We start from the raw sequence: 27,763 nt of genomic DNA, 5'->3' as shown, positions 1-27,763 counted from the left end.
ACAGACATGGTCATCATTACTTTCATGTGTCAAGGTTAGTTTATCAGTAGCTTTTGTCAGGTCCAAGGGCAGCTAGATGGTGCAATGGATAGAGCATTGGGTTTGGAATCAGGAAGATGTTTTCTGAACTCCAGAAAACTTACTCAGACACTTACTAGCTGTGTGACCCTGGGCAAGTCACTTAACCCTGTCTGCCTCAGTTTCCTCATCTATAAAATGAGCTGGAGAAGGAAATAGCAAACCACTTCAGTATCTCTGCCAGGAAAACCACCAATGGGGTCACGAAGAGTCTGACACAACTGAAACAACTCAATAACAACAACAACTTATTAGATTATCTAGTGTCAAGGTGTAAAAAGCCTTTATCATTTGGTAAGATCAAATTTGTCTGGTCCTTCAGCCTAAATGGACTTGTCTAGGATCCTGATTTTGGGTTCTACTCCAAGAATCAAAACTAATTCCACAAACAACATATGAACACATGAGACGTAAAAATCAGTCTCATACAATAAACAGCATCATAGAAGGGTTCCAGGGTAATAAGGCACTAAACACCCAGTTCATTGATGAATTGTGTTTTTATCCCTTTTGATGATATGTAAGATACTGGGGAGAACCACTTTAAAGAGGTCAAATCTTGATACATAGAGCAGTGGCTACACAGTGAGCTGTAGCCATGACAATAAGGGGTAACAGCAACACTGAGACAAGTGTGATTTCACAGCAGGGCTTCATGAATGGAACACGGTTTCTCGTCTAGAGAGCAGAGGTGATTGCAGCTAGAAATCAATGGAGTCTATCAGCAAGCTAAACCTTTGATTCTCATTGCCTCCTATTATTTCCATGACATTGTTCCATTAATCATCCTTTTGTTTCCTCATGCAGCCTCAATCTCTCCCTTTCTTTTAACTCCTTTCCTTCATCTAAAAATATATTCAGGTTTTTCCTTAAACTTAACCCCCCCAACAAATCCATTTCTCTTGACTCCCCTGTACCTTCAAACTATTGTTTTAATTCTCTTCCCCCTTTTATTGCCAAACTCTTAGAAAGAGTACACTTACTGCCTCCACTTCCTCATTCCTCATTTCCTATTCAACCTTTGCAATCTAATTTCTTCCCTGACTATTCTATTGAAAAAAACCCTTTTCAAGCACACTACTAACCTTTTTATCCAATGGTTTTTTTTTATTGGAGCCCATCCTCCTTGACCCTTTCTGTAGCATTTGGTACTCTTGACCAGCCTCTCCTTCTTTAGACCCTCTTCTTTCTTGGTTTTTAAGACACTGCACTCTCTATTTCTCTGTCTCCTCATACTCCTTCCAACTGTTAAACATGGATGTCTCTCCAACATTCTGTCCTTGGCTCACTTTTCCTCTCTATTGACACTCTCTTAGATATGGCATCTACTCTCATGTCTTCAATTATCACCTCTTTGGAAATGACTCCTAAAACTGCATCTCCATCCAAACCTCTCTCTAGAGTTCTAGTTTTCTTTTTCCAAATGCCTAATGAATATCCATCTCCATCTAAATATATCACCAACACCTCAAATCTAACATGTCTAAAACTGAATTCCTCATCACATCCCCTATAATTTGTCCCTCCTCCTATTTCTGCCGATGGTACAGCAATCTTCCTTGTCACCCAGGCATGGCATATTTGACTTCTCCTTATTTTGCACATTTCAGAGCCAATCAGTTGCCAAATCCTATCAATTATACCTTGGCAAAATCTGCTGCATTCATCCCTTCATTTTTATTTTCACTGAAAGCATTATTTTTCAATCTCAACTAGATAATTTTAATGCCTTCTAACAGGTCTCTCCATTTCTAGTCCAACCCCTCTCCAATCATCCTTTACATCACTATAGGAGACAACTTCCTACTGGTGTAGTGGAAAAAAAACAAAAAACTTGAAGTAAGAAGGGATCTGGGATCAAATCTCTTCAGCAACACTTACTGGTTCTATGTCTAATTCATTAAATCTCTCAAAGTCTCAGTTTCCTCATCTATAATTATGCCTACACTACTTCATAGGGTTGTGAGGATCAAATAAGCATAGATAAAGTACTACAAAAACCTTAAAGTGATAATTAAGGGTCAGTTAACATTGTTATGTTAATAACATACCAGTAACGACATTACTACTCTAAAAACCTTTAGTAACTCCCCACTGCCTACAGAAAAGCTATTTTATTCTGTAACTTATCTGAAATGCACCATATCAACTATCAGCTGTACAAATACCTTAAGATACTTTTCTAACCATAATTTTATACTTGCAATGATGATAGTGGAAATAGTGCATGTGGGTTTTTTATTATGACCAATATCAAAAAAGCCATTCACATTAGTATGTGAGCAACGGCTAAATGAAATCTGGGCAAATCATGTATCCCAGAGTGAGGTTTAAGGACATTTAATAAATTAAATCTCCTTTGATTTAAGTTTTTGGTGTTTTTTGGTGTTATCAGTAAATTAACACTTGCCAAAAATTATCTCTGATAACACATGATTGGAGAGATCTCTGAGTCTGGTAGATGCCTCAGAGTAGTAAGGGGTACAAATGACTTAACTCTGGTCCACATCATGAGAGAAAGAGCCCATATCCACTGACTTCAATCTCATTGTGCCTGGTATGCAGTGTGAAAGTCCCAAGGGAAATGAGCCTGGATATTTTTTCCAAGAAATTAATATAATGTGTGACTATGACATAATGTGATTATTTAAAATAACAATAAACAGCTACAATAAATATGCCAAAATTTATAGGACCAAACTGAGTACTGCTCTCTTTAAAGCAGTTCCCTTAGAACACTATCTACTTAATTCAATGATGCTGCTATTCCACAAAATAGTTATTGGAGTTCCTTTTTTTTTTTTTTTTGAATTTTCTTCAGAACCTTGGGCATTGTCTTTTGAATGACTCGGGGGTCAAGACGAACATTTGCTTTTTTAAAGGGTGATCCTGAATTTTGAAAATAGCCAAAACTTAGTAAATTCCAGATCTGGTGAAAAAGGTCAAGCTGGGGTCTAAAAAGAGGTGTTATTATGAAGCAACAATTCTTGTACCACTAGATTTTGACCTGCTGGAGCCCCCAAGATGGCTCCAAGGGGCCTGTCAGGTTTCCCCCTTTCAGGAGCGCCAAGAGGTCAAAACTATTTTTGTAATACTACTAAGATATTATTTACCTATTAAAATACTCCTCACTTTTCCAATTACTCATCTGTGAAAGGCTGGATTTTCTTCATATACTTCAACCAAAGCAATACATTGCAACAGATTAAGGTCAGAAGCAGGTATGAGAATCCTGTTGTCTTCTATTAAGTCAGACATTATAGAGATTTATAAAAATATGTAATATAATACTATTCTCACTATTTTTTGTTTTAGAAAAATTATTTTTCATATTTTACTTACATTAATGTATATTTTTATTATTGTTTATTATTGTTTATTTATTATTGTTTATTACTGTTTATTGTTTATTTTTGTTTATTATTATTTGTTTTATTTTTGTTTATTATTGTTTTTCTTATTTTTTATTTTTATTATTATTGTTTATTATTGTTATTCTTAGATGAATTAATAATTAATATTCCATAATATTTATGTATCACAACTTGTTTGGCCATTCTCCAATTGATAGGCAGCAACTAGATGAGCTTTTAAGTTCTAAATCCTATGATTTTATTATAGGGACAGAACCATCCTTCAAGGTCCAGCTCAAGTTCCCTCTGCTGTACTAAGCTTTTAATGATCCCCATGGTAATTCTTTTCTCCTTTGAGCTCCTTTTCATCTGTGCTATTCATTGGATATTTATCATAGATGGCCTTGCAGATGTTAGTTAAAATCTCCCTTTCCATGGTGGAATTTCACAGACTGCTTCTGAAAATCACAAATGAGAAGCTCTTAACACTCATCACTCTGACTTGGTCACAGCCTTACTGCCTAATTGTGCATTGGTCTGTAGTGGGGTTCTACTTGGTGGGTGTCCATCCCACATTCCATTCTGAGCGTGTGCTGAATTCCCAGCAGAGCCAGAGGAATGGAATGTGAAGCCGGCAGCGCGGCTCACCCTGAAACTCCACCAGTCTCCCGGTCTTTGCCCATCTCTCTATTTTTGATCATTTTGTTCTCTGCCTGGATGCTCTCCCCAACAAATTTCACTTTGCTTCTTCCTTCAGGGCCCAACTCAAGTCCCACACCTTCCCTGTGAGGTTTTCTTGAATCATGACTATTTTTCCTTCCTTTGAACTTTTCTAGTACTTTTTTGAGCTGCACCATTAAGTTAATTAATACTTATCGAATAACATACTTCTTTCTCTTGTTAACGATCTTGCCATATGTATTCAATCCAATCCAACAGGTATTATTTAATGCCTGCTACGTGCAAGAGAATGATGGAGTCGGGAAGACTTTAGTTCAAATTCTGCCATAAACACTTAACAGCAAGTTATGTGACACTGTGCAAGTCACAACCTCTGAGTCTCAGTTTTTTCATAAGTAAAAGGGGGATGATAATAGCACCTACACTATAGAGTTGTGAAGATCAAATAAAATACTATGAAGCACTTTGCAAACATTAAAGAGCTATATAAATGTTAGCTAATGTTATTACAAGGACAACAACGATGACAATAAGAATGATGACGATGACAACAAACCAGTCCCCATCCCTAAGGATCTTACTATATCCCCAAGGACCCCCAAGGGGGATCTATCTCTCCAACTAGATTGTGAGCTCCTTGAGGTAGCCTTGCACAGAATAGATGCTAAATAAATGTATGTTAAGGCAGTTGGTTGACTTAGAGAACAGATTACTGGAGTTATCATCAGAAAGATCCGAATTAAAATCCTCTTTCAGACACTAGCTATGTGATGCTGGGCAAGTCACTTGACTTCCCTAGGCTTCCATTTCCTCATCTGTAAAACGAGGATAAAAAGAGTTGTTGGGAAGATCAAACTAGATAATATATGAAAAGTGCTTTGTAAACATTAAAATGCTACATAAATGCAAGCTGTTATTATTGATGTTGTTGAGAATATTTTTTTACCTCCACTTCCTCTTGGGTCAGAGCCTAGAGGCAACTCAGAATTCTCACCTTCCTCCAGTATCCATCAGCCCACGTAATAACTATTCCACTCAGCCCGGATCCTATACCCTCTTCTAATTTGGTTGCTAGCCAATGGCCTAATTTTTGATTCTGATTCCATCTCCAATCTGACTAATGGTATGCTCAAATCATCCTGTATAGATTGTCAGCTCACAAAAAGGAGAAAGGATAGTGGGTTGAGAGGGAACAAAGAAGTAAGAAGTCACAAGCAGGCCCACCATCACTTCTTACACAAGCACAAATGACAGACATAAGAAGGTCTGGTCTGTGGACCCTGCCCTATACCCCATCCTAGCCTGAAGTAAATCTGGCCCCTCCTCACTAATTGCAAAGACAGATGTCATGGGCCACTTAATTAAAAAACTACATTACAGTTAATCTTTCATGGGCTTGTCTGAGATCCTAACCACCATAATAATACATTTCTAGTGGAAAAATGGATTCTAAGTGTTAAATGACCACTTTAAAACTACTTTTGCAACACAATCCACTTCGAAGGTGAGACTGGCTACACTCTTAATGCCTGTCTTGTCTCGGATTCCTGTTTCAGGGAAAGGGAGGATTTATGTCTTTGCTTAGGATGTCGAAAATTATAATTTTAAAAACTTGGACCTAGGATGTGGAAACATTAGATTACTACCAAATAACTGTATAAAAACAGAGTGGCTTAAATTTAAAATCACATACAAATGAAAGGTAATACATTACCTGTGATCTTACTTGCAGTCACAAACAAAGCACCTTTTTTGAGTCAGTCTAAACAACATAAAACCCACTTTTGCATGGTAACTGGGCTAGTTTTTTTTTACTTTTTGATTATCTTTTTTTTTTTTGGAAATTCAGGCTAGATGTCAGTCACAGTTATGATGAAAACACAATCTAGAAGAGACAACATTATGATACAAAAAGTTTATTTAGTAACAGTTTTGTAAACATTTGATGTAAATGAACATTGACATCAACTGATTCCTACAGAATTGTATACGTGAGGCAAGTCCTTCAAAGGCAGATCTTTCAGAGATTTACTACTTGTAAATCCCTCACTGCCCAGAAATCTCTTTGTCATGAGGATCAGTCATGTAGAAGACAAACATCCTTTGGGCCACAAGAAACCTCTGAGTAAGCTGGCACAACCTTTGTAGTGTGGGAGAGATTGTGTAATGAACAACATAAATGCATCTCCTGAGCTTTAAATAATTGTTTACTTTGATTATAGTTACATCTTTTTTCACTTGTTTGAAAAAAAAATCTGCATTGCCTTTTACATAAAATATTTTTTTTCCTGTAAGGTAATAGTGCAGTATTCTTCATGCGTATTTGGGGGGGAGATAGGGGAAGAATCATATGGTAACTAAGCTCTTAATAGACTTGATCCTGCTACCAGTCACATGCAAACAAATGCAAAAGAATGGAACAAAGGCGAATTTGTATCACTATATTTAAAGAACAGTGTAACATTTTCTAAGATAGGCTGCTTGAATGCAATTTACCTCTGCCCATGTCTTAAGCATGTGAAAAAATAACAAAAAGATAATATTTATGTGAAAGTAGCTTTCTTTAAATGACACAGCATACCTGAAGACTTCCTATGTTAAGATGTTCCTTTCTGGGGCATAAATATCTTATTAGGGTCCCTTAACATTTAAATAAACCAACATAAGGGTCAGGTACCATGCAGTTCATCTAAATGTGCAATTTGAAAATAAAAAAATGAATGCAAAAGTTAGAAAACCAAAGTTATAAATACAGCATGTTTCTCATAAAAAACAAGGGAAAAAATGGGAAAAAGGAGAATATTCCCTACATTCAGTTGTGTTAAGGGATCTGCTAATTAGTTTGAAAATCAGCTTTTTTTAAAGGACTGTTGGAATTAATTGGCTCTACTCTCGGGTTCTGACATAACAAATTCTGGGGAAACAGCATAATATCAGCATGTTTAATAAGTGACAAATCAGTATTGATTCTCTGATTCTCTGTCAAAAAAGTACTTTCCTTTTTCAACACCTTATATCATTTTCAGGACCCAATGCTATAAGAGATAAGAGTTCAAAAGTTTGTTTTAGCCATTAAGCATGGGAAAAAATGATGAATTACACTTAAAAAAGTTAAAAATACACAAATCCCAAAGGAACAAGAAGTGAACTCAAGATTTTGCAAGAAATCCTGCAGAATCAAAATGGAAAGAGAACTTTTGCATTTGGATCTTTCAAAGGTTGAAAAAATCATATAGCCCTTAAGTAGTCTGACAGTACAAATTACAGGAGTGGGTTTCTGATCCACTGATAAAAGAGAATATAAATATTTCATGCTTCTGATTAAAAGTACACAAGTGCATTTGATAAATCATTTTTAGTTTTTAGACAACTTTAGTGAAATGGGAAAGAAAAACCACACCCCAAATCTCTCGATTAAATCATAAATTGTGTTGATAAATATCAGTAGACTATTTAAATGAGTGTGAAAAATATTGGATGAAATGTGTCTTGTCCATAATGTTTAACTGTCTAATTTTTCATTGCACATTTTAATACTTAAAATAATTTATTAAAAGAGAGCAACCTTCCACACCACTCATCTACCCCCAAGGGGCAGAGAAGCCTGACCTTTTGGTTTCAAAAACACTAATACCTCAAACAGCAGTGTAACTCAAGTAAGAAATGTCATTTTTCACTTTTAAAAAGAACTGTGACCAGTAAATTCACCTGTAAACTAACAAATATCTCCTTCCACAGATGCTGTTCTACTTCACAAAATTTCATTACTTCTTGGCTCCTTAATTGTTTCTAATACTACTGAAGGAAGCAAATTTAATCCAATTTACATTTAAAACAGGTATTTCACACAAATCCCTTCAAACAAACTAAATCTCTGCCCATGTAATAGGGAGAAGAGGCTCAAGCTATTCTAAATGCAATTGTATCATAGAGGGATAACCATACACATGTTATCCATTATGCATAAAGTTACATTTTCAAAAATTTAAAAATTAAAACTATAATCAATCCTCCCCCTCCCTCAACTCAAAATCAAATGGTGGGAAACCAAGAAGTTTAAAATTTGTTAGAGGTGTGGTCATGGTAGAAGTTCCTGAGGCATGCCTTCAAACACAGCCTTGTGAGTTGTAGCTTTGATTTTGGCATACTGACTACAACCTTTTCTAAAATTAATGCTTTTAAAATGGAGGTGGTCCAAGGGCATACATCTATGCTGAGAAGTTGGTCTCTTTTCCTAAGATTAGATGATCAATAATGGAATAAAACTTCTGCTATTCTATTGGAACTCCCCATAAGGCTGAGATTACCATTAAAGCTAGTATGGAAGGGCCTTTTCAGTAGTTTACAAAGTCTTAACTACTTTTGCTCATTACCAAATTGTAAAATATATTAGAGAAGGTGTTTTAGGAAGCATGGCCTCAAATAAATCAAATCAATATAAGTTAATTTCCTGAATTTAAAAAGCAATAAATTCCATAAAGGGACAGACAGGCAATAAAGTTAAGGGGGAGTTGTGGTGGTGATGGCATGAAAGTTGAAAAATAGCCAGTCCTAATCCATGGGAACTAGAAGTGGAAAATTTGAATAGGATTAAGACTATTTGCTACTTTTCATCAGCTAATTCATTGGCTCATAGATGACTGTACCACTCTATAGCTTGAAAGTTTATTATATCAATGGTTTTGCTTAGTTCATGAAAAAATGATGACTTAAAAGTTATTTTTAGTAAAGAAGTATGTGGGATGAAAAATTGGGCCAATTTACATCCATAAATAATATCCCAGTCAGTAGAGATTCCTTTGATGTATAAGCAAATAAAACTGTTATGTTTATACCTATACTCAAATTAGGAAGTTGGATGTATTATGTTTTTATTTTTACTTTAAGAAGCAAAAAAGACTAAGGAATCTTATGAGTGTTTTGTTCTGTACTTTTAAAAACTGTAGGTCATTAATTCATCTGAACTATTCTGATGACCATGGTTAAGTTTCAATTTTCTATTCAAAATTTTTAACAAGTTCAAAAGCTTGAAATGCTTAGCTATCTTTTTTCCTCTTCTCTAATAGCAGTCAGTAGACTGATGAAGTTGCAGACTTCCTTTAAAGGGGCCATATCTTTAACTACATATAACAGGGCCAATTTAATACTTGCTGGATTACCATAATTTCTAATACTACTAAGTTTCTTCTTGTCAAAAAGACTGAAGGTTGAAAAATGAATGTCACATTTGTCCTTTAAGAGAAATTCTTAAAGCATTCCAGCCACACTTTTACTTCAATTTTCCCATTGGGTGAAAGCAATTGATTGCAGCACACCCCAGAATTATGACTCTTGCCCCTGGAGAATTAGTATGCTTTGTATTATGTGGTTATATTATAACACATGATGTGAGAGTTTCTTGTGCCTCACTGTGCAGGTTCAGAAGTCCAAATGCCTCTGGTTATTTCTTTAAAAAAACCCCAAAAAACCTCATTTGCATGCCACTTAAATATTTTTTAGACCAGATCAGCATAGAGTCACTCAAAAGCAAATGCACTCATACATTAAGAGTAAGGATGGAGTTGAATATGTCCAGGGATTTACTACACTAACCAGAAAGGTTTTATCCAATTTAGGAATACATGACCATTTCGATGAGATCTCAACTAGATGATAGTGTATATAGAGCTGGGCCTGGAGTCAGGGAGACCAGATTTTAAATCTGACCTCAGACACTTCCTAGCTGTGGGAGTCCGGGCAAATCACTTAACCTGTTTGCCTCAAAGTTTCTTCAACTGTAAAAAGAGGATAATAGCACCTACCTGTCAGGGTTATTGTGAGGATCACATGAGATAATATTTGCACAGCACTTAGCACAGTAGCTGGCCCAGAGTAGGCACTATATAAAGGCTTAGAAATAAGAGGGATCTGCAGGCAGTGCACAAACTAATTTGTAAATTCTGCTCAGGTTGCAAAGCCAGTGCCTGCTGGGATTGGACACCTTTGGGACTGACAATCAGCTCTCACTTTGGTTACTTTCATTCTATCAGAAAATGTTGCTTTTTTTATGTGCACTACAACTTCACAGTGTGTTAAGAACAGCAGGTATTAACATAAGGAAACCTACTCTCCTCTTCTTGATCTTATTTCTCCTCCCATCCTAGGACCTGTCTTTTTTCTGGTTCTTGCTGATTTAACTGTAAATTTAATTTTAAAAAAAAAAAATTTTTTTTTCTAGAAGAAAGGTTACTTTAAAACTCTCTTCAGAGGTGAGTGTGGAGAGAGAGGCAGTGAGCTATGTTAGACGGCTAAGTCATCCGATCGGGCTCTACCGCTGCTGGACTTACTAGCCTTGCTTAACCGTCTTGTATCAACGAGAAGCAGTGGGGGTGCGTGCATCTCAACTGTGGTGGTCCCTGGCTGTTTTTCTCCATCAGAGTTTCTCTCTGATTTAGTGGCCCCCAAACTGCTGCTACTTCCATTAATCAATAGCAGGGGCACTTTACTTCCTCCCCCATTGTCTGCTCGCTCTTGGAGGAGTTGCCGAACACTGCTTGGGGTAGTGGGAGTGCCAGGGGTGGTGTCGGGTGGGGATGACTTCCTTTCAAAAGTCTGTTGCTCTGCCTCTTGGTTGGCCCAGTTCTGCTCCGTCATTAAGATGTGGTGGTGGTTGCCACCATAGTACTTGGCCGGGGCTGCCTTACTGTGCTCCTCGGGAAGGGTTACCATTCTGAATTCCGTGGGCTGGGGAGGAGCCCCAGGATAACCTGGAGTGGTTGCCTGTCCTAGGGAAGAGGCAGACTGAGTATAATAAGGTGGGAATCCAACAGTAGGTGGGGCAGAATGGGAGGAAAGCAGAAGTGGGCCAATGCTGCTACATTTTGAGGGAAGGATTTTGGCTTCGGGAGAATCTGGGCTATAATGGTTGGTCATACCCTGTTTAAGTTTTTTCCAGCCCAGATGATAGATCTCCAGCATGTTGAGCAAGAGAGATACACAAGCCACCACTAACATGAAAATAATGAATATGGTCTTTTCTGTGGGCCTGGAGATAAAGCAGTCCACAGTGTTGGGGCAGGGCCACCTGTCACAACGGTACAGTGGCTTCAACTCAAAACCATACAGGAAATACTGCCCCACAATGAAGCCCACTTCAAACAGAGTCTTGAAGATAATATTAAAGACATAGGTGCGCAGTAGGGCACCAGCTATCCGGACTTTCCCTCGATCATCTCGGATTGGAGGCTTCTCTTTCTTTTCCACCCTGGTACCCTCCTTTCTAGTAAGTGGTTCTCTATGGCTGTTGGGACCACCGAGTTCTCCTACTTCCTGGTGCAGGCTGTCTTTCTTAAGTTGTTCTCCCTCTTTTTCCTTCTTTTTTTCCTCCATGCGTACGATGTGCAGCACATGGCCCAGATAAATGAGGGTGGGTGTAGACACAAATATGATCTGTAGGACCCAGAAGCGAATGTGGGAAATGGGAAATGCCTTGTCATAGCAGACGTTTTCACAACCTGGCTGTTGAGTGTTACATGTAAAGTCTGACTGCTCATCTCCCCAGACTTCTTCTGCAGCCGCACCCAGCACCAGGATTCTGAAGATGAACAGAACAGTCAGCCAAACTTTGCCAATCACGGTAGAGTGTTCTTGCGCGTTCTCTAATAGTCTCCCCAGAAAGCTCCAGTCACCCATTGCTTCAGATTCCTAACCTATAATGGGAACATCATCATTGTTGTTAATAAGCAAATTCTCATCAAATGAATCATACATGTTGTATAGTAAAATACGTATGTAAAATACCTATTGGGTTACTGACCAGAACCCTGAGTGATGCCAGGCTACAGCTTCGGTGGGTTTTGTTTTAGGGGGACATAGTCCCAAATTTCTAAAACCTGTACAGTAAATACTGTAGTAACTTCTTCATGACTGCACTCATTTACTGTCTTACAATACACTACGCAAGATTGTGAGCTCAAAAGATAGAACAGATGCAAAGGTCAATGCAAACTTTAAAATTGTTATGTAAATGTAAGTCATACAGCATGTAAAGAGATTCTAAAAGTTAAGTGAAAATGTACCATGGTGGAAGTTACAGCATAGCTGATAGAATCTTAGGGCTGGAAAAGACATTGGAGATGATACAGCGTAATAGAATAGAACTTCTGTTCTATTATGGGCATGGCCGGTCTTCATTTTTGTCTTCATACCCCCAAGCACTTAGCACAGTGCTTAGTACACAGCCGAGGAGGTGCCTGATGAATTGAACTGAATTTTGGATGCATGAAAAAAGGCCCAAGGGAGTTGTGAGTAATCTAGTTTTATCGAGCCATCCTGACCTGGAGGTAAAACTCTCTCTTCTTTCACACTGGGACATTTTAAATTATTTCCTGCTTTTACCAGAACAACAGCCATCAGTTTCAGGTCCACTGGTAAATTTGAAGACAATTTTGATTTTTTTTTTTGCAATCATAGTTGCATAAATATTTTAATAAAATGAATGAGAAATATTTCAACACTCTCTTATTGGCTTAGTAATTTCTTACAATAAAAAGAATATATTTCCTTCCTTTGGGGAGAGAAAAAAAGACTGCTAAATTTCTAATGTTTTTCATTGATAACATTTTAAATACCCCTCAAGTCAATAAAATTTATTAATCATCTAGTTTATGCAGGGCACAAAAGTCTTCAAAAAACAAGCTCTGGTATTTTTTTTTTTTTTACCATAATAGGAAAGCTTTAAGTACAGCTTTAGCCAAATACAATTTCTGTCTTTCAAGAAGGACCAGTTTAATTAGGTATGGAGAAGTTTATCACTAGTTGGCTAGTTACTAGGCCATGACATCCTTGAAAAACAAATAAAAAATTTAAATTTAAATTAAATTTTAAATGATCCTCAGTCCTCTGTTGTCCTTTTTGCTTTTGCAGTGACAAAGTCAGACTAGCAGGAAAATGGCAAAAGGTGTTGAGAAATGCTTTTTTATGCATATAAATAGATATTATATATATGCATATACATATATATATTCTGTATATGTGTATGTGTATATGTATGTTTATATGTGTGTATATATATATATATAAAGATATGCACACACTTGTTTATATATCTTGAATACCAAACCCTTATCAGAGGAATTTGATACAATGATTTTTAATAATAAATTACAAATTATCTATCTATCCTTGTGTATGTGTACCCCAATAGGTAAGTATAGGATATGAACAAACAATTCTCAAAAGAAGAATAGTAAACTATTAATAACCACATCGAAAAATGCTCCAAATCACTAAAAACAAGAAAACTGTAAAACAAAACTCTGAGATTTTTGCCTCACACTTGCAAACTGGCAAAGATGACAAAAGATGGGAATAGTTAATGTTGGAAAGAGGTTGTAAGAAGATAGACACGTTAATGCATTATAAATGGAGATGGGAATTGTACAGTCATTTTGGAAAACAATTTGGAAGTATGCAATAGAAGAATGTCTATACTTTTTCTCTCTTTTTTTTTTTTTTGACTAGGCAAGGGGGTTAAGTGACTTGCCCACGGTCACTCAGCTAGTAAGTGTTATGTGTTTGAGGTCACATTTGAACTCAGGTCCTCCCGAATCCAGAGCTGGTGCTCTATCCACTGCGCCACCTAGCTGCCCTAAATGTCTATACTTTTTGACCCAGAGTTTCCACTACTAAGCTTATACCTCAAGGAAGCCATTGAAAAAAAGAAAGTCTCCATAGACACCAAAATATTTACAGCAACATTTTTGTGATAGCAAAGAACTGGAAACAAAGTAGATACCGTTTGTGTAATGGCTAAACAAATTGTGTCACATGAATGTAATGAAATATTACTGAGCTGTAAAAAATGATGAATATAATGAATACAGAGAAGCATGGATAGATCCACATGAACTGATGCAGTGTAAAATAAGCAGAGCCAAAAATATGTATACGCAATAACTAAAACAATGTAAAAGGAAAGAAACACACACACACACCCCAAAAGTGAATGCTGCAAAATTATAAAGAACAAGCATGGCTAGAAAGAATAGACATTAGATCAGAGGATGCTACCAATCCACCACTTAGCAGAGGTGGGAGGTCCACAAGTGTTGTACATTGTTCATATTTTTAGACTTTTTTTGATATATTGGTCAGTTATGCGGATTCTTTCCTCTTCTTAAATTTTTTTCATTTAAAATTTTTTTTTGTTATATTGGGTAGCTTTCTGGAATGGGGTGGAGGAGGTACTAGAGGAAATCATGGTGACAAAAAAGTAAAAAAAAAATCAATATAAAACTCATTTTAAAATAATAAGTGAAACCAGAAGACTAAAGGAAATGGAAAGTTGTTTCTTAGATTTTCCTTGGAGAGTCAAATAAAGACGGTTGGCAGTTAGTTTCATTAGGCATCAAAAGACAAGAACAAACATGTTTTCATAGGATACTTTGCTATCTTGTCTTTTAATATTTAGGATGAGTATAGAGATAGGGCCTGGGAGACAGTGCTGTATAATGAATAGAGAGCTGGTCTCAAAGCTCAGAAGATCTAGTTCATGTCTTATTTCACTTACTGGCTGTGTGATCCTGGATAAGTCACTTCACCTCTCACTGCTCTAAGCAATTATCTCAAACTATACCCTGTGGAGAAGGTGCTGACTTGCATTTTTTAAAATAATATTTTTCCCCCAATTTCATGTTAAAACAATTTTTTTAACATTTTAAAAACAGTTTTGAGTTCCATATTCTATTCCTACCTTTCCTCTCCCTGAAATGGTACGCAATCCAATATAGTTTATACATGTAAAATCATGTAAAACATTTCCATATTAATAATTTTGTACAAGAAGACTTGAATAAAAAAAAAGAAAGTGAAAGAGCATTTTTCAGTCTGTATTCAGACAGTATCAGTTCTTTCTCTGGAGGCAGAGCATGCTTCACATGAGTCCTTTGGGATTGTCTTGGATCATTGTATTGCTGAGAATAGCTAGGTTATTCACAATCGATCATTGTTACAATATTGTTGTTACTGTGTATAACATTCTTCTGGTTCTGTTCACTTCACTTTGCATCAGTTCATGTAAGTCTTTCCAGATTTTTCTGAAGTCATCCTGACTCGAATTGTTAAAGGGAGTTTCTTCACCTAGGAGTTCCCTTTAACAATGAAATTACATGTCCAGCACTTATCTCTATAATGAGCACCAGCAAAAAAATGAACCTAAAGATAACTGCCGCTTATGTGCCAACTGTTACAGAGGATAGAAAGAGAAATTTCATAAATAACTTACCTTCCAAATTAAATCGATATGTATTGAATACTTAGTGACTTAAATGCAAAAGTAAGCATAGGGGAAAATAGCAAAGAATATGTTAGAAAATACGAATCATGGATCAAGAACTAGAAAGGACCTCAGAGATCATCTAGAGCAATCCTTTCATTTTACACCTGAACAAACTGAAGCCCAGGGACATTAAGTGACTTGCCTGAGGTAACACAGGTAATGAACATCAGAGGCAGAATCTGAACTCAGGCCCTCTGACTCCAGAGGCAGTGTGCTTAACCACTGGTGATGTCAAACTCAATTAGAAATATGGGCCACTGATTCATAAGGATTCATACATAAGTTATATTTCAGGAAATCATAAATAAAAACTGCACAGGACAAAAAGTAAATTGTCCTAGCATTTTGAAAAAATAATTTTAAACAATATATTCCCCAAATCTCCAAATATCTTACAAAATGTAAGGAACAAAAATGATATTCCTATGGACAGAGCACCCACATGTAAGGGTATGGTGCCCCAAGTGGAGAGAGGGACCAAGTGGAGAGACGATGAAGTGGAAAAGGAGGAGGAGGAGGACTGGGAGGAGAGGGAGTAGGAGGAGAGGGAGGAGGAAGAGGAAGAAACAGCAGCATTCTCTAGCTTGAATTGGCAGGATGGGTCCCCAGAGAGCAGCTACTACCATTCACAGATAACCTGGTAAAAATAGTTAATACAAAATGTTTTCCTAAAAACCTGGTTCACCCCCTCCCACAAATACATACAGCATCCATGGGAGAAGGAAGCTACCATAATAGTAATGAGGCACACATATAATTCTGATTACATGAAATTAGAAAGTTTTTACACAAACAAAACTAATGCAGCCAAAATTAGAAGGAAAACAAAAAACTGAGAAAAAATTTTTATATCAAGCCATTCCCTAATTGATAAATGGTGAGAGGATATGAACAGGCAGTTATTAGAAGAAATCAAAGTTATCTATAGTCATTTAAAAAAATGGTCTAAATCACTATTGATTAGAGAAATGCAAATTGAAACCATTCGGAGGTACCACCTCACACCTAAAAATGGGATAACATGACAGAAAAGGAAAATGACAAATGTTGGAGGGGATGTGTAAAAGCAGAGACACTAATGCATTGTAAGTGGAGTTGTGAACTGGTCCAATCATTCTGGTGAATTCTTTAGAACTATGTCCAAAGGGCTATAAAACTGTGCATACCCTTTGACCCACTACTAGGTCTGTATTCCAAAGAGGTCAATGAAAAAGGAAAAAGACCCATATGTGCAAAAATATTTGTAACAGTTCTTTTCTCTGGTGGAAAGGAACTAGAAATTGAGGGGATGCCCATCAATTGGGGAATGACTGAATAAGTTGTGGTATGTAATTGTGATGGAATACTATTGTGTTCTAAGAAATGATGAACAGAATGCTTTCAGAAAAACCTGAAAAGACCTATATGAATTGATGCAAAATGAAGTGAGCAGAACCAAGAGATCACTGTACATAACAATAGCAATGTTGTAATGATAGTCAATTATGAAAGACAGCTATTCTAATCAATATGATGATCTAAGACAATTTGAAAAGACTCATGATGAAAAATGCTATCCACCTCCAGAAAGAGAACTGGTGAAATTTGAGTGAAAATTGAAGCATAAATTTTTCATTTTCTTTATTTTTCTTGCTTTTTTTGCAACATGGATAATATGGAAATATGTTTTGCATAATTTCACATGCGTAATAGAAATCATATTGCTTGTCTTCTTAGTGGGTTGGGGAGAGACAGGAGGAAGAGAACTGGGAACCTCCTCCCTTGTTAAATAAATCATAAATAAAGCAAAATAAGTAAAAATACAATAAAATATTAAAAAACAAAAGAGAGAGAGGTTGGGTCATCTCTATGCCATGGTGAAATATTTGAGAAGAACTCTGGTGGAGTCTCCTATGAATATGTAAAAATCAAGCAAAAACTCCTAGAAAGACAGAAAAACAGAGAAAACTATTCAACAATTCTCTGATTTTTAATAGCAAATCACAAAATAGAGAGCCATAGGCTTGCCAAAAGTATTTTGCCACTGTCATGGAAGACATCCTCACAGTCATGGAACATGAATTCAGAGGGACTTCAGAGGCACTCTAACTCAATCTGTACTTGAAAAAGAATTTTCATTATAGTATACCCAACAAGGGGTCATCCAACCTTTGCTAGAAATCTTCCAGTGAGAAAACCCACTACCCCAGGAGGCAGCTCTTTCTACTTCAGCACATCTTCAATTATTAGGAAAGTTTTCCTTTATGTCAAGTCTATATCTGCCTCTCTGTAACTTATATCTGTTGCTCCTGGCTTTGTCTTATGGGGACAAACAGAAAAATTCAAATTCCTCTTCCATATAAAATGCATTTATATATTTGAAGGTATCTCTTATGTTCTCCCTGGTGCCCCTCCCATCCCCCCCTCCAAGTCTTCTACTCTCTAGGCTAAACACCCCCAGTTTCTTTGATCCTCATTTAGTTGCCAAATGATCCTCTTGACTCATATTAGTTCTGTGATGTTTTTAGATGAACTCTTGTCCAGTCCTGCCTTATGCTTGTTAATTTTACTTTTCTGAACCCATTCTAAGACTTTATGTTTATGTTTATTCCTATTATATTTCATCATATTAGATTTAGTCCAGCATTCTAGTCCAGTGAATTCTTGTTGGATCCTGTCAATTAATGTCAGCCATCCCATCTGCAAATTTGATCAGCATGACATTTATTCCTTTACTCAAATAACTTATAAATACATGGGGCCATGTCCATGGCCATGTTATTAGTGTCTGCTTTCAAAGTGAATATCAAACCATTAATGAATACTCTTCAGATTCAGCAATTTAGGTGGAACAGTAGATAGAGCACTAAGCCTGGAATCAGAAAGATCTAAGTTCAAATCTGTCCTCAAACACTTACTAATTGTGTGACCCTGGACAAGTAACTGCATCAGTTTCCTCAACTGTAAAATGGGAATAACAGGATCTACCACGAGGGCTTGTTGTGAAAATCAAATGAGATGGTACTTGTGAAGTGCTTTGCATAGTGACTGGTACATAATAGGTGTTATATAAATGCTTACTCTCGTCCTCTTCCCATTTCCAAGTCAACCTAACTGCACTACTGCATAGGCTCAGAACTCTTCATCTTGCCCACAGGAACAGTATGAAAAATTTTGTCCAATACTTTGCTAAAGTCCAGGGAAAGTATATCTATAACATTCTTCTGATCTACGAGTATTGTCCCTCAAAGGATCCACAATTGGCAATGGACCAGAATGCAACCTATCTACACCTTCTCATTCTGCATGACTCCTGTTCATGACCTACTATAAAAATTCTCCACATGGCATCTACCCCAAATACTGGTAACCAAGACCTCTTGACATTGCATATGCAGCAATGGGATGTATGGGCTCTCCATAGGTTATGCCTCATTCTCATTACATGACTAGTCCTCTTTCTCTAGTCATACATCTCTCAAATGACATCATCATTTACACTGCTTCTCCTACACAATTCTGCAATGGTAAAGTTTCAGTTTACTCACCCTCACCATGCACCTTCCCAATGTCCTTTGGGTAACCTGCAAATTAAATTCTTCAGAGAATGTGCTATTTCATGACACAGTCACATAGTTTTACCGGAAGAATGTTATTAAAATGATGGACTTTCATTTCAGGAAAACTTTGGGCTACTGAAAACACTGCAAAAATTCCCAAAGACAATGCAGCCTGTCACCTTCTATTCAATTCCAGATTTAGTTCACTGTCCTTTGATGATGTCTATTCAAGATATATGTGCTAATGGAGCAACTCTATAACTGTATATCATAATTTGCATGATAGATATCCTTTATCCTTTTAGTTTTTCCATGTGGATGGTTAGGTTGAACTCTTTTGAGTGGCTCTTATTTAGGATACTCTGCAATGTTCCAAGGCTTGATGCAATTATGAACAATATCATCTACAAACAGGAACTTCTGACCTCATGACATATAGGGAATCTCTCCTCCATTTGGATTATATACTGGACATCCTCTATGATGCAGGCAAACACCTTGAGTGAATATTCATCTTTCTGTTTTACACCTCATTTTATTAATAATCAGAAGAACAAACAAAACTATCTCTGCTGTTACACATGGTGTCTCGAAAGTCCTCAAAGCTATTAAAGTTAAAAATTACACTTAAGAGTTTTGGGTCATTCTGTGTATTTCAGTGAATCTGGTATGATTTTGAAAAAAGTGAGACCAACCCCTCATTGGAAGAGAGCCTTCAAAGTAGAATTTTATTCTATCAAAGAAACTGCTTTTTGCAATCAATGAACATGTGCATTTTTTAGACAATTTTTTGAATATAAAGAAATGCTCTTAGTAGAATACCTTTGTGAAAGCCAGCCCATTTCTATATCATACCTTCACTATACATGGCCTTAATGCAAGTACTATAAATATTTTGTAGAAATGGGAAAATAAGCATAAGGATGGGTAGTTTTTGACATTTTCTTGCTTACTTTCCTCCCTTACCCCCTCTAAACTTTTGGTATCTTCCTCTTTTTTCAGGTATTTTAAGGAGTAATTCCTTAAAGCCTTCAACATGGTATCACCTCCAACACAGACCTCCTTTAGTATTCTTGGTCTAATCCAGTTGCTCTTCCCATATTTATTTTCTTTAGTCATTTCTATTTCTTACATGGTAATCCAGAACTGTGATATTAGAGTTGTATGTGGTGGTTCTACTATCACTGATGAAGAAAACAGTTTGCTATAAAAACCTTTACAGATCTTTTCCATTTTTCATCTTTTTCTTGTTCTCCTTATAGTTTCCTCTTTTAATATTCTTGATATGATCTATTTTGGGTGTCCCACTAAGATTTTTATGAACTTGATTTTCTCTCCTCTGTTTCTCATTGTTTTATGAGGTGATAATCTTCCGGCATCCTCTTCTGTAAGATTTTACAAATGAATTTGTCTTTTAAACTGGTGTTTACCTTGATTATCAATACCTCTACTTGGCAAGCAGTTCAAGTGTTTGCTGACTAAGATGATTTCTAGGCTTCTGAGTTCTTATTGTGATTAGTGATGTGCATGGGTTAAACTTTCTTAAGAAATGGTGATAGTCAATGTCTATGTCTGTTATTTTATCCATCCCCCATTTTTTGATCTCAAGAGCTTGGTTAAATAAGTCAACATATTTTGACATTTTTATTCTTTCTTTTGTCATTGATTTTGATATTTGTTCTAAAAAGCTGATGATTTGTACACAAAAATTCAGAAATGACTCCCACATCGGTAATCAGTCTGTTAGAAATATATTCAGTTTCATTTTTGTGATGTTATTTGGTATTTCCCATATCCATTAACTTCTGATTCACTTCTCAAAGGAAGTATTCATGATTGTATGAAGCTTCAGAGTAGTCTTTGATCTCTCTTGCTTTTTTTTTATTCCTGAACCATGTTTTCCAACATAAATTTTGTTGTCTTCTCCATGCTTACTTTTGCAGTGAAGTCATCAATTATTAAAGGATATGCTCATATACCTTGGAGTATCTGAGAGTTCTTTGTAGCATTTCCCTGCCTCACTGTGATCACTACCTTTTCTAAATGTTCACTAACCATCACTTTAATAAAATATTCTGATTTCACCAAGATTTGAAATAAATTTTACTGATCTATGGTTTACAGATTCTATTCTCTTCCCTTGAATTTTGAAAACTGAGACAAATATGCTCTTCTCCAGCACCACTTCCACTCTACAGGATCTTTCAGAGACCTCTGACAATGGCTCAGCAATCAATCTTTACTTTCTTGGTATGTTGGCATAGTTAATCTGAGCCTGGTGACTTAGATTCATCAAGGACAGAAAGATATTCTCTTAGTATCTCCCTTATCCTGAGTTACAACTTCTTGTTATAATTTTTTTCAGTTCTATTCAGTTTCAAAGAGCATTCCTCTTGGCAAAGAAAAGACAGAACAATAAGGGCAAAGCATCTTCACCTTCTTTCCATTAGCCATTATCACTGTTCAGTCCACCAGCCAGTAGCAGTCCTTTATCCTTTCTGATCATCATCTTTCCCCTGATATTGTTAACAAAGGAATTATTTGTTGCTGTTGTTCTTAGCTTTCATTGCCAGCCCAAATGGGACAGGGATTCCTTACTGATTCTAAGCCTCCTTAAATGTTCCTGTTTGTGGATAACATTGGGATAATTGCATCAAGCCCTGGAAAACTGTAGAACTCTCTAAAGGAGAGTGAAAATAACTCATAAGAATTCTGCCTAACAATCCACATAGGAAAAACTAAGTGGATGAAGAATTCATATCGTCCAGACTATGATATTCTTTGGAATGGTCAGACTATAGAGCTGTTTCAACAACTATCTTGGATAGACACTTAACATGGACGGTGAATTGATTCCATAACTGATAGAAGGAAGAAAGTATTATTGATTGTTTAAAAGAAATTGTGTGGTGTCTTGAATAATTGCAGCTTCTCCCTGAAACAAAATATTTCAAGCTGCCCCAAAGATTCCCTCTGCCCACTCACTCAGCTAAAAATTGTCTCATACCGAGAGAGAGAGAGAGAGAGAGAAAGAGAGAGATTTTATACCAAGAGCTCCCTCTTTTCCCCTTTTCCTCATCTTATGTTCCTCTGACATCATCTCTTATTATCTCCTCCTTCACTACAGCCAGTCTTTAATTAAAAAAGTGGCCCTTCAGGGGCAGCTAGGTGGTGCAGTGGATAGAGCTCTGGCCTTGGAATCAGGAGGACCTGATTTCAAATCCAGCCTCAGACACTTGACATTTATTAGCTATGTGACCCTGGGCAAATCACTTAACCATGATTGCCTCACTAAAAAGCAAACAAAAAAAAAAGTGGCCCTTCTTGTCTAGGACAAGCTCCCAATATGCATACTTGATCCCGTTCCTTACAGTTTTGTCCAACAGATTTCCACCTTTCCTTCCCCCACCTTCCTTTCCCCCAGCCTCCATCAACCATGCTCCTCTAATCTTAAATCTTTCCCTATCTACTAGCTCCTTCCCTGCTGCATAAAAATACAGCCATGTCTTTGAAGATGTCTTTCATATCCTCAAAAACCCCTTATTTGATCCTATCATTTCTGCTACTTACAGTTCTATACTTATCCTTCCTTTCTCTGCTAAACTCCTTGAAAAAGTCATCTATACTCATTGCCTTTCCTTCCTCTCTTCTCACACTTTTAAACCCATTATAATCTGATTTTTTATTTCATCATGCACTTGAAACTACCCTCTCCAAAATTATCGATGATCTCTTAATTGTCAAATCTAATGGCCTTTTTCTCAGTCCTCTTCTTTTTTTTCTTTTTTTTACCTTTGTCAAAATTTGTTATTGTTGATCAATTTCCCCCAATGGATATTCTCATCCCCCATGGTTTTTGTGACATTGCTTTCCTCTTGTTCTTCCCCTCTGTGTCTGAATGCTCTTTCTCAGTTTCCTTTGTTGGATCTTCACCCTTGTCATGCCTCCTAAAGGTGTGTTTGCCATCTTGGTAAAGATACTGGAATGGTTTGCCATTTCCTTCTCCAGCTCATTTTACAGATGAGGAAGCGGAGGCAATCAGGGTTAAATGATTTGCCCAGGGTCCCACAGCTAGTTGGTGTCTGAGGCCAGATTTGAACTCAAGGACTCTAGGGCTGGCACTCTATCCACTGTGCCATCTAGGCGCCCCTTTTACACTTCACTCCCCTCTACTTATTATACTGTCCAATGATACTGACCTATGTGCTGTTCGTTACACACAACACTTCATCTTCCTGTTCTGTGCCTTGCACTTGCTGTCCCCTATGCCTACAATGCTCTTCCTCCTCACCTCGGCCTCTTGATGTCCCTGGCTTCTTTTAAGACTCAGTTCAAAAGCTACCTTCTGCAGGAGGCCTTCCAGGTCCCCCCAGTCATTTCAGTCTTTCCCTCCAAGGTTACCTTCCATCTACTCTGTATGTATGGTGTATGTATCTACTTATTTACATATTATCTCCCCCAAGACAATGTGATCTACTTGAGAGCACGTGCTGTTTTTGTCTGTCTTTGTATCATTAGCACTCAGCACAGGGCTTGGGATATTAATAAATACTTGCCGATTGATTCATTTCACATTTCATTCACAGTAAGAGTACAAATCATGGAATGTCACAATCTTCAAAAAATTAAAATTTCAGGTTGTCCAAAGAGCAATGGGGTGATGCATGATGGATGTATGTTATAGCATATTACCAAAGATGAACTGCATGCAAGAGGTAGAGTTAAAGATAAAATTAATGACATGTAAGATGAGAAAAGGTCAAAGACTATGTTGAAAGAGTAAGGACAACAGAAGGCCAGCCCACATACTGTATGGTACGTGTTAAGAGACCTAGAAAAGAACCTCCTCTCCTATGTCATGAAGAAACTGCAAATGGAGAGATTTTAAGGAAAAAATAGTTCCAGTCCTTAGGGCCAGATGTATAGGCATTAATAATTTCAAAGTTTCTCCAGAATGAATACACAAAGACCAAACATGGTTAGTGATCTTATGAGATAATATTTATAAAGCACTTAACGCAGGGTCTAACATAGTGTAGGAACTTGATAAATACTTATTCCTTTCTCTGCTTCCCTAGTGGGATACATTTATTACAAGGACACACAGGATAATTCAGATATTCATTAAATCCCTCAGAGATGCTGGAAGAAGCCCAGGTCATCTGTCTTTTAACAGTCACTCATGAGTTTGGCTTTCTACCCTCATATCCTCAGGGGGAATATGGGGCTTTGAAGGGCCAGAATGAAGAAAGAGAAAATCACTAGGACATAGCTCTTGCACTCTGAATGACCCATACTTCTTTGGTGCCGAGGGATTTAATATCCTTTGGGAAACTTGGATGGAAAAATACCAGCAGTATCCTCATGACCTGACAAGGGTCTATCTTATTTCCTAGAGTGGCCTCTTGTAAGGTACCCTGAGGGTCTTATGGGCTGGGAGAAACTTAAGACACAAAATCTTATCCCTGGGAGTTGTAGTAGTCCAAGGAAATAAATGTTCCATACCCGCTACACTGGTGCTTATGTACCAACTGTTGTTCTCCATATTCATGAACAACAGTCACAAAGGATGAGAAAGTGATCTGGATTTTAATTTAGATCATTAACTGTAGCAAGAATATACACATCAGGAGATCACAGATTCAAAGAAATGTGTGTAAGGCACTTATGTTAGCTTGCTGGGGGTTTGAAGCCAAAAAGAAAAAGTTCTTGTCCTCAAGGAGTTTACATTCTATCAAGGGGATGTAGCAAGTGTACTGATAAGTAAATACAATGATCTGAGGAAGGAGAGGACTCCAATAAATAACTAGGGATAAAGGCTTCATGGAGGAAGTGATACCTGAGCTGAGCTTGGAGAGAAAATATGGATTCTGAGAAGCAAAGGTGTGAGGATGGAGGACATAGGGAAAGCCTAAATGAATACGAGAATGTGGGAGACAGAATGTTAAATCAGTAGTCCAAGCTTGAGTGGAAGTTAGAGCTACTATGGAGAGTAATGTCAAACAAAGAAGGAAAAGCAGGTTGACGTCAGATTGAAGAAAGACTTAAATGCTTAAGATAAAAAAGGGAACCACTGGAGATTTTTGAGAATGGAATCAACTTGGTCAAATTTGTACTTTACAAAGACTGTATTGACTTCTAGATAAAGGATGGGGTTGAAGAAGCAAGAGATTGGAGCTGTCGATTGGGGACTAGCTGCTAAACGACTTACCTTCATCTGACACTATTTTTAAACCTAGTATTAGCAAACCAAAATGGAAAGAAAATTTCCTAAAGCAACTGCTCTCAAATGCTAAAAAAAAACTCTATTCAGAATCGTTCTGGATCAACCACTGCATAACCTTCAAATGTATTCTCTCTAAAATGAAATGAATTTTTTAGATTGTGACATACCACAACATATAGAGGAGAAGTCCAGAGAATAAAATAACATATTTGAAATAATGTGTTTGTCAAGGAGAAGCATCATGGCATAGTAGATGAAAAGCTGGCCTTGCAGCCTCCACATACTGACTGTGTGACCCTCTCAACGCTTCAGCAAAGAAGACTCTTACTTGTGGAGAAGGTGTCAACATGCATTGGAAGGAGTTTCCTCATCCCAAAGTTCCATATATCAATGAAATTACAGTCTAGGACATATCCCAATCCATATCCCAATCCCAAGCTTATAAAAATACTTGACCTGGATCTCAGATGCTACTAAGAGAATCTGCGTGCTCATTAGGATGAGAAAACGTGCCTCTTCATTGGTCTCACTTGCCGGTGCACTGTATGACTATTCTTCATCACCAATGGAAACGAAGAGAATCACAGAACAGGCTCAGTCTTATTTGACCTATCTCGCACAGCCATGTTTGAAAAGGTAGCACAGGACTACCATAAAAAGCTTCTACTCTGTCTCAAACTCTTCTTGAGAAAGTCTTTTCAAATACTGCCCCATCAAAACCTCTCATGGCAACAGTCCCAGAGCTCTCACTCCAGAAAATACAGAAACAGGGGCAGCTAGGTGGTATAGCGTATAGAGCACTGGCCCTGCAGTCAGGAGGACCTGAGTTCACATCTAGCCTCAGATACTTACTAGCTGTGTGACTCTGGGCAAGTCACTCAACCCTGATTGCCTCCCCCCCCCAAAAAAAAGAAAGAAAAGAAAATACGGAAATAATTCTGGACTTTGCTTTGCAGGAGAAGAATACTGGTATACCCTGTGATTTTTCAGACCATGTGTCAACCTGTGCCAGCATAACCCCAAACCTAGCCAGTGTCCAGTGGTGATTCCAACTTAAAATCTGTCAATTAATTTTTCTACCTCAATGAAGAAATTTTTGGAGAAGGAATGAATTTAATTAAAAATGTGAGACTATGCTTTAGGAAGGTAGCAAAAAGTATTGAACTAACAAAGAAACAGGATTCAGACCAAAATTAAGATCTGTGTATGGGTGCTGTTATCTATATTCCTGTTGTTTTTGTTTGTTATTCAGTCATTTTAGTCATGTCCGATTCTTCATGACCCCACTTTGGATTTTCTTGGCAAAGTACTGAAAGGTTTGCCATTTCCTTCTTCAGCTCATTTTACAGATGAGGAAACTGAGGCAAACAGGGTTAAATGACTTCGCCCAAGGTCACACTGCTAAGAAGTGCCTGAGGCCATATTTGAACTCAGGAAGATGAGCCTTATTGATTCCAGGTCTGGCACTCCATCCACTGCACTACCTAACTGCCTACTTAGTTCAAAACCTGGCATAAAAAAGCACTTCATAAGATCATAGCCTATAGAATGGAACTCAGAGGCCACTGGTGGCACAGTGGATAGAATGCTGGACCTGTACTCAGGAAGATCTAAGTTCAAATCCAGCCTCAACCACTAGCTGTGTGACTCTGGGTAAGTCACTTAACCTCTGCCTCAGTATCCACAATGGTAAAACAATACTACCTACCTCTCAGGGGTTTTTGTGAAGATCAAATGTAATAATATTTATAAAAAAGTATTTAGCACAGTGTCTGGCACCTAGTAGACACTATATGAATTCCTTTTCCCACTAAGTCCAGTCCTTTCATTTTACAGATGAGAACACTGAAGCATACAGAGTTTAGATAACTTTCTCAGTTAGACAGTTAGTGTCTAAGGTAGGGTTTGAACTCTGGTCTCCCTGACTCCAAATTCAGTGTCCTATCCTCTATATACTTACGGACTTGTTGACTGACTGTCCTAGGAACAAAGAATGCAAAGATGAAATTACAGTTCTTAACTATGACCTATTTGCAATCTACTGGAGGGGGCATGATATATAGGAAAATAAGTATGATACAAAGTATATATCAAGAAAAAATGGCATAGAAAAATTTGAGAAGAGATAATTTTCTACCGAGGAGAGAAGGAGAAAAGGGGAGAACTGATGCAGTAAAACCTCAACAGGGGAATATGCAGCATTTTAACCAGCAGTCTTGGCCATGGGGCAAGCAGCACAAATTTGGGCCCTTCACATCTGCTCTGTAATTCATGATATGTACCAGGATAAAATTAAGACAAATTCAGGTCAGCAGTAGAAGTTACTAAAGTGTCTCACAGATCCGTGTTATTAACAGTAGCTTGTTAGTGTTTAATTTTAATGAATTTTTCTGATTGTAGTATATTCTTTGGCCCTCTGAATTTCAGCGCTCTGGGGAAAAGTTGAAGCTGCTCTGCCCTGGTTGTAGCTTCAGCAGCATATATAACTACACAAAGGTAGGAGAGAATGCAGGACAAAATCAGAGAAATTTTTACTAGAGGGGTAACATCAACCAATTAATCCATGAAT

General features: G+C 37.2%; 1 protein-coding gene across 1 annotated transcript in view; it reads right to left on the bottom strand.

Moving 5' to 3' along the window:
• Positions 1-9,957: 9,957 nt before the first annotated feature.
• GJA3 (gap junction protein alpha 3) overlaps positions 9,958-27,763 on the bottom strand; it is a 34,968-nt gene continuing 17,162 nt past the window's right edge. The window contains exon 2 of the mRNA XM_027877610.1: positions 9,958-11,800. Coding sequence (XP_027733411.1) covers positions 10,392-11,783 — 1,392 coding nt within the window. The 5' untranslated portion in view covers positions 11,784-11,800 and the 3' untranslated portion in view covers positions 9,958-10,391. The remainder of the gene's footprint in view (positions 11,801-27,763) is intronic.

Source organism: Vombatus ursinus, unplaced genomic scaffold (genome assembly GCF_900497805.2).
Source record: "Vombatus ursinus unplaced genomic scaffold, bare-nosed wombat genome assembly UNPS02014813.1, whole genome shotgun sequence".
Taxonomy (NCBI): domain Eukaryota; kingdom Metazoa; phylum Chordata; class Mammalia; order Diprotodontia; family Vombatidae; genus Vombatus; species Vombatus ursinus.
Note: the sequence above shows the minus strand (reverse complement) of the source record. Positions and strands in the feature narration are given on the sequence as shown.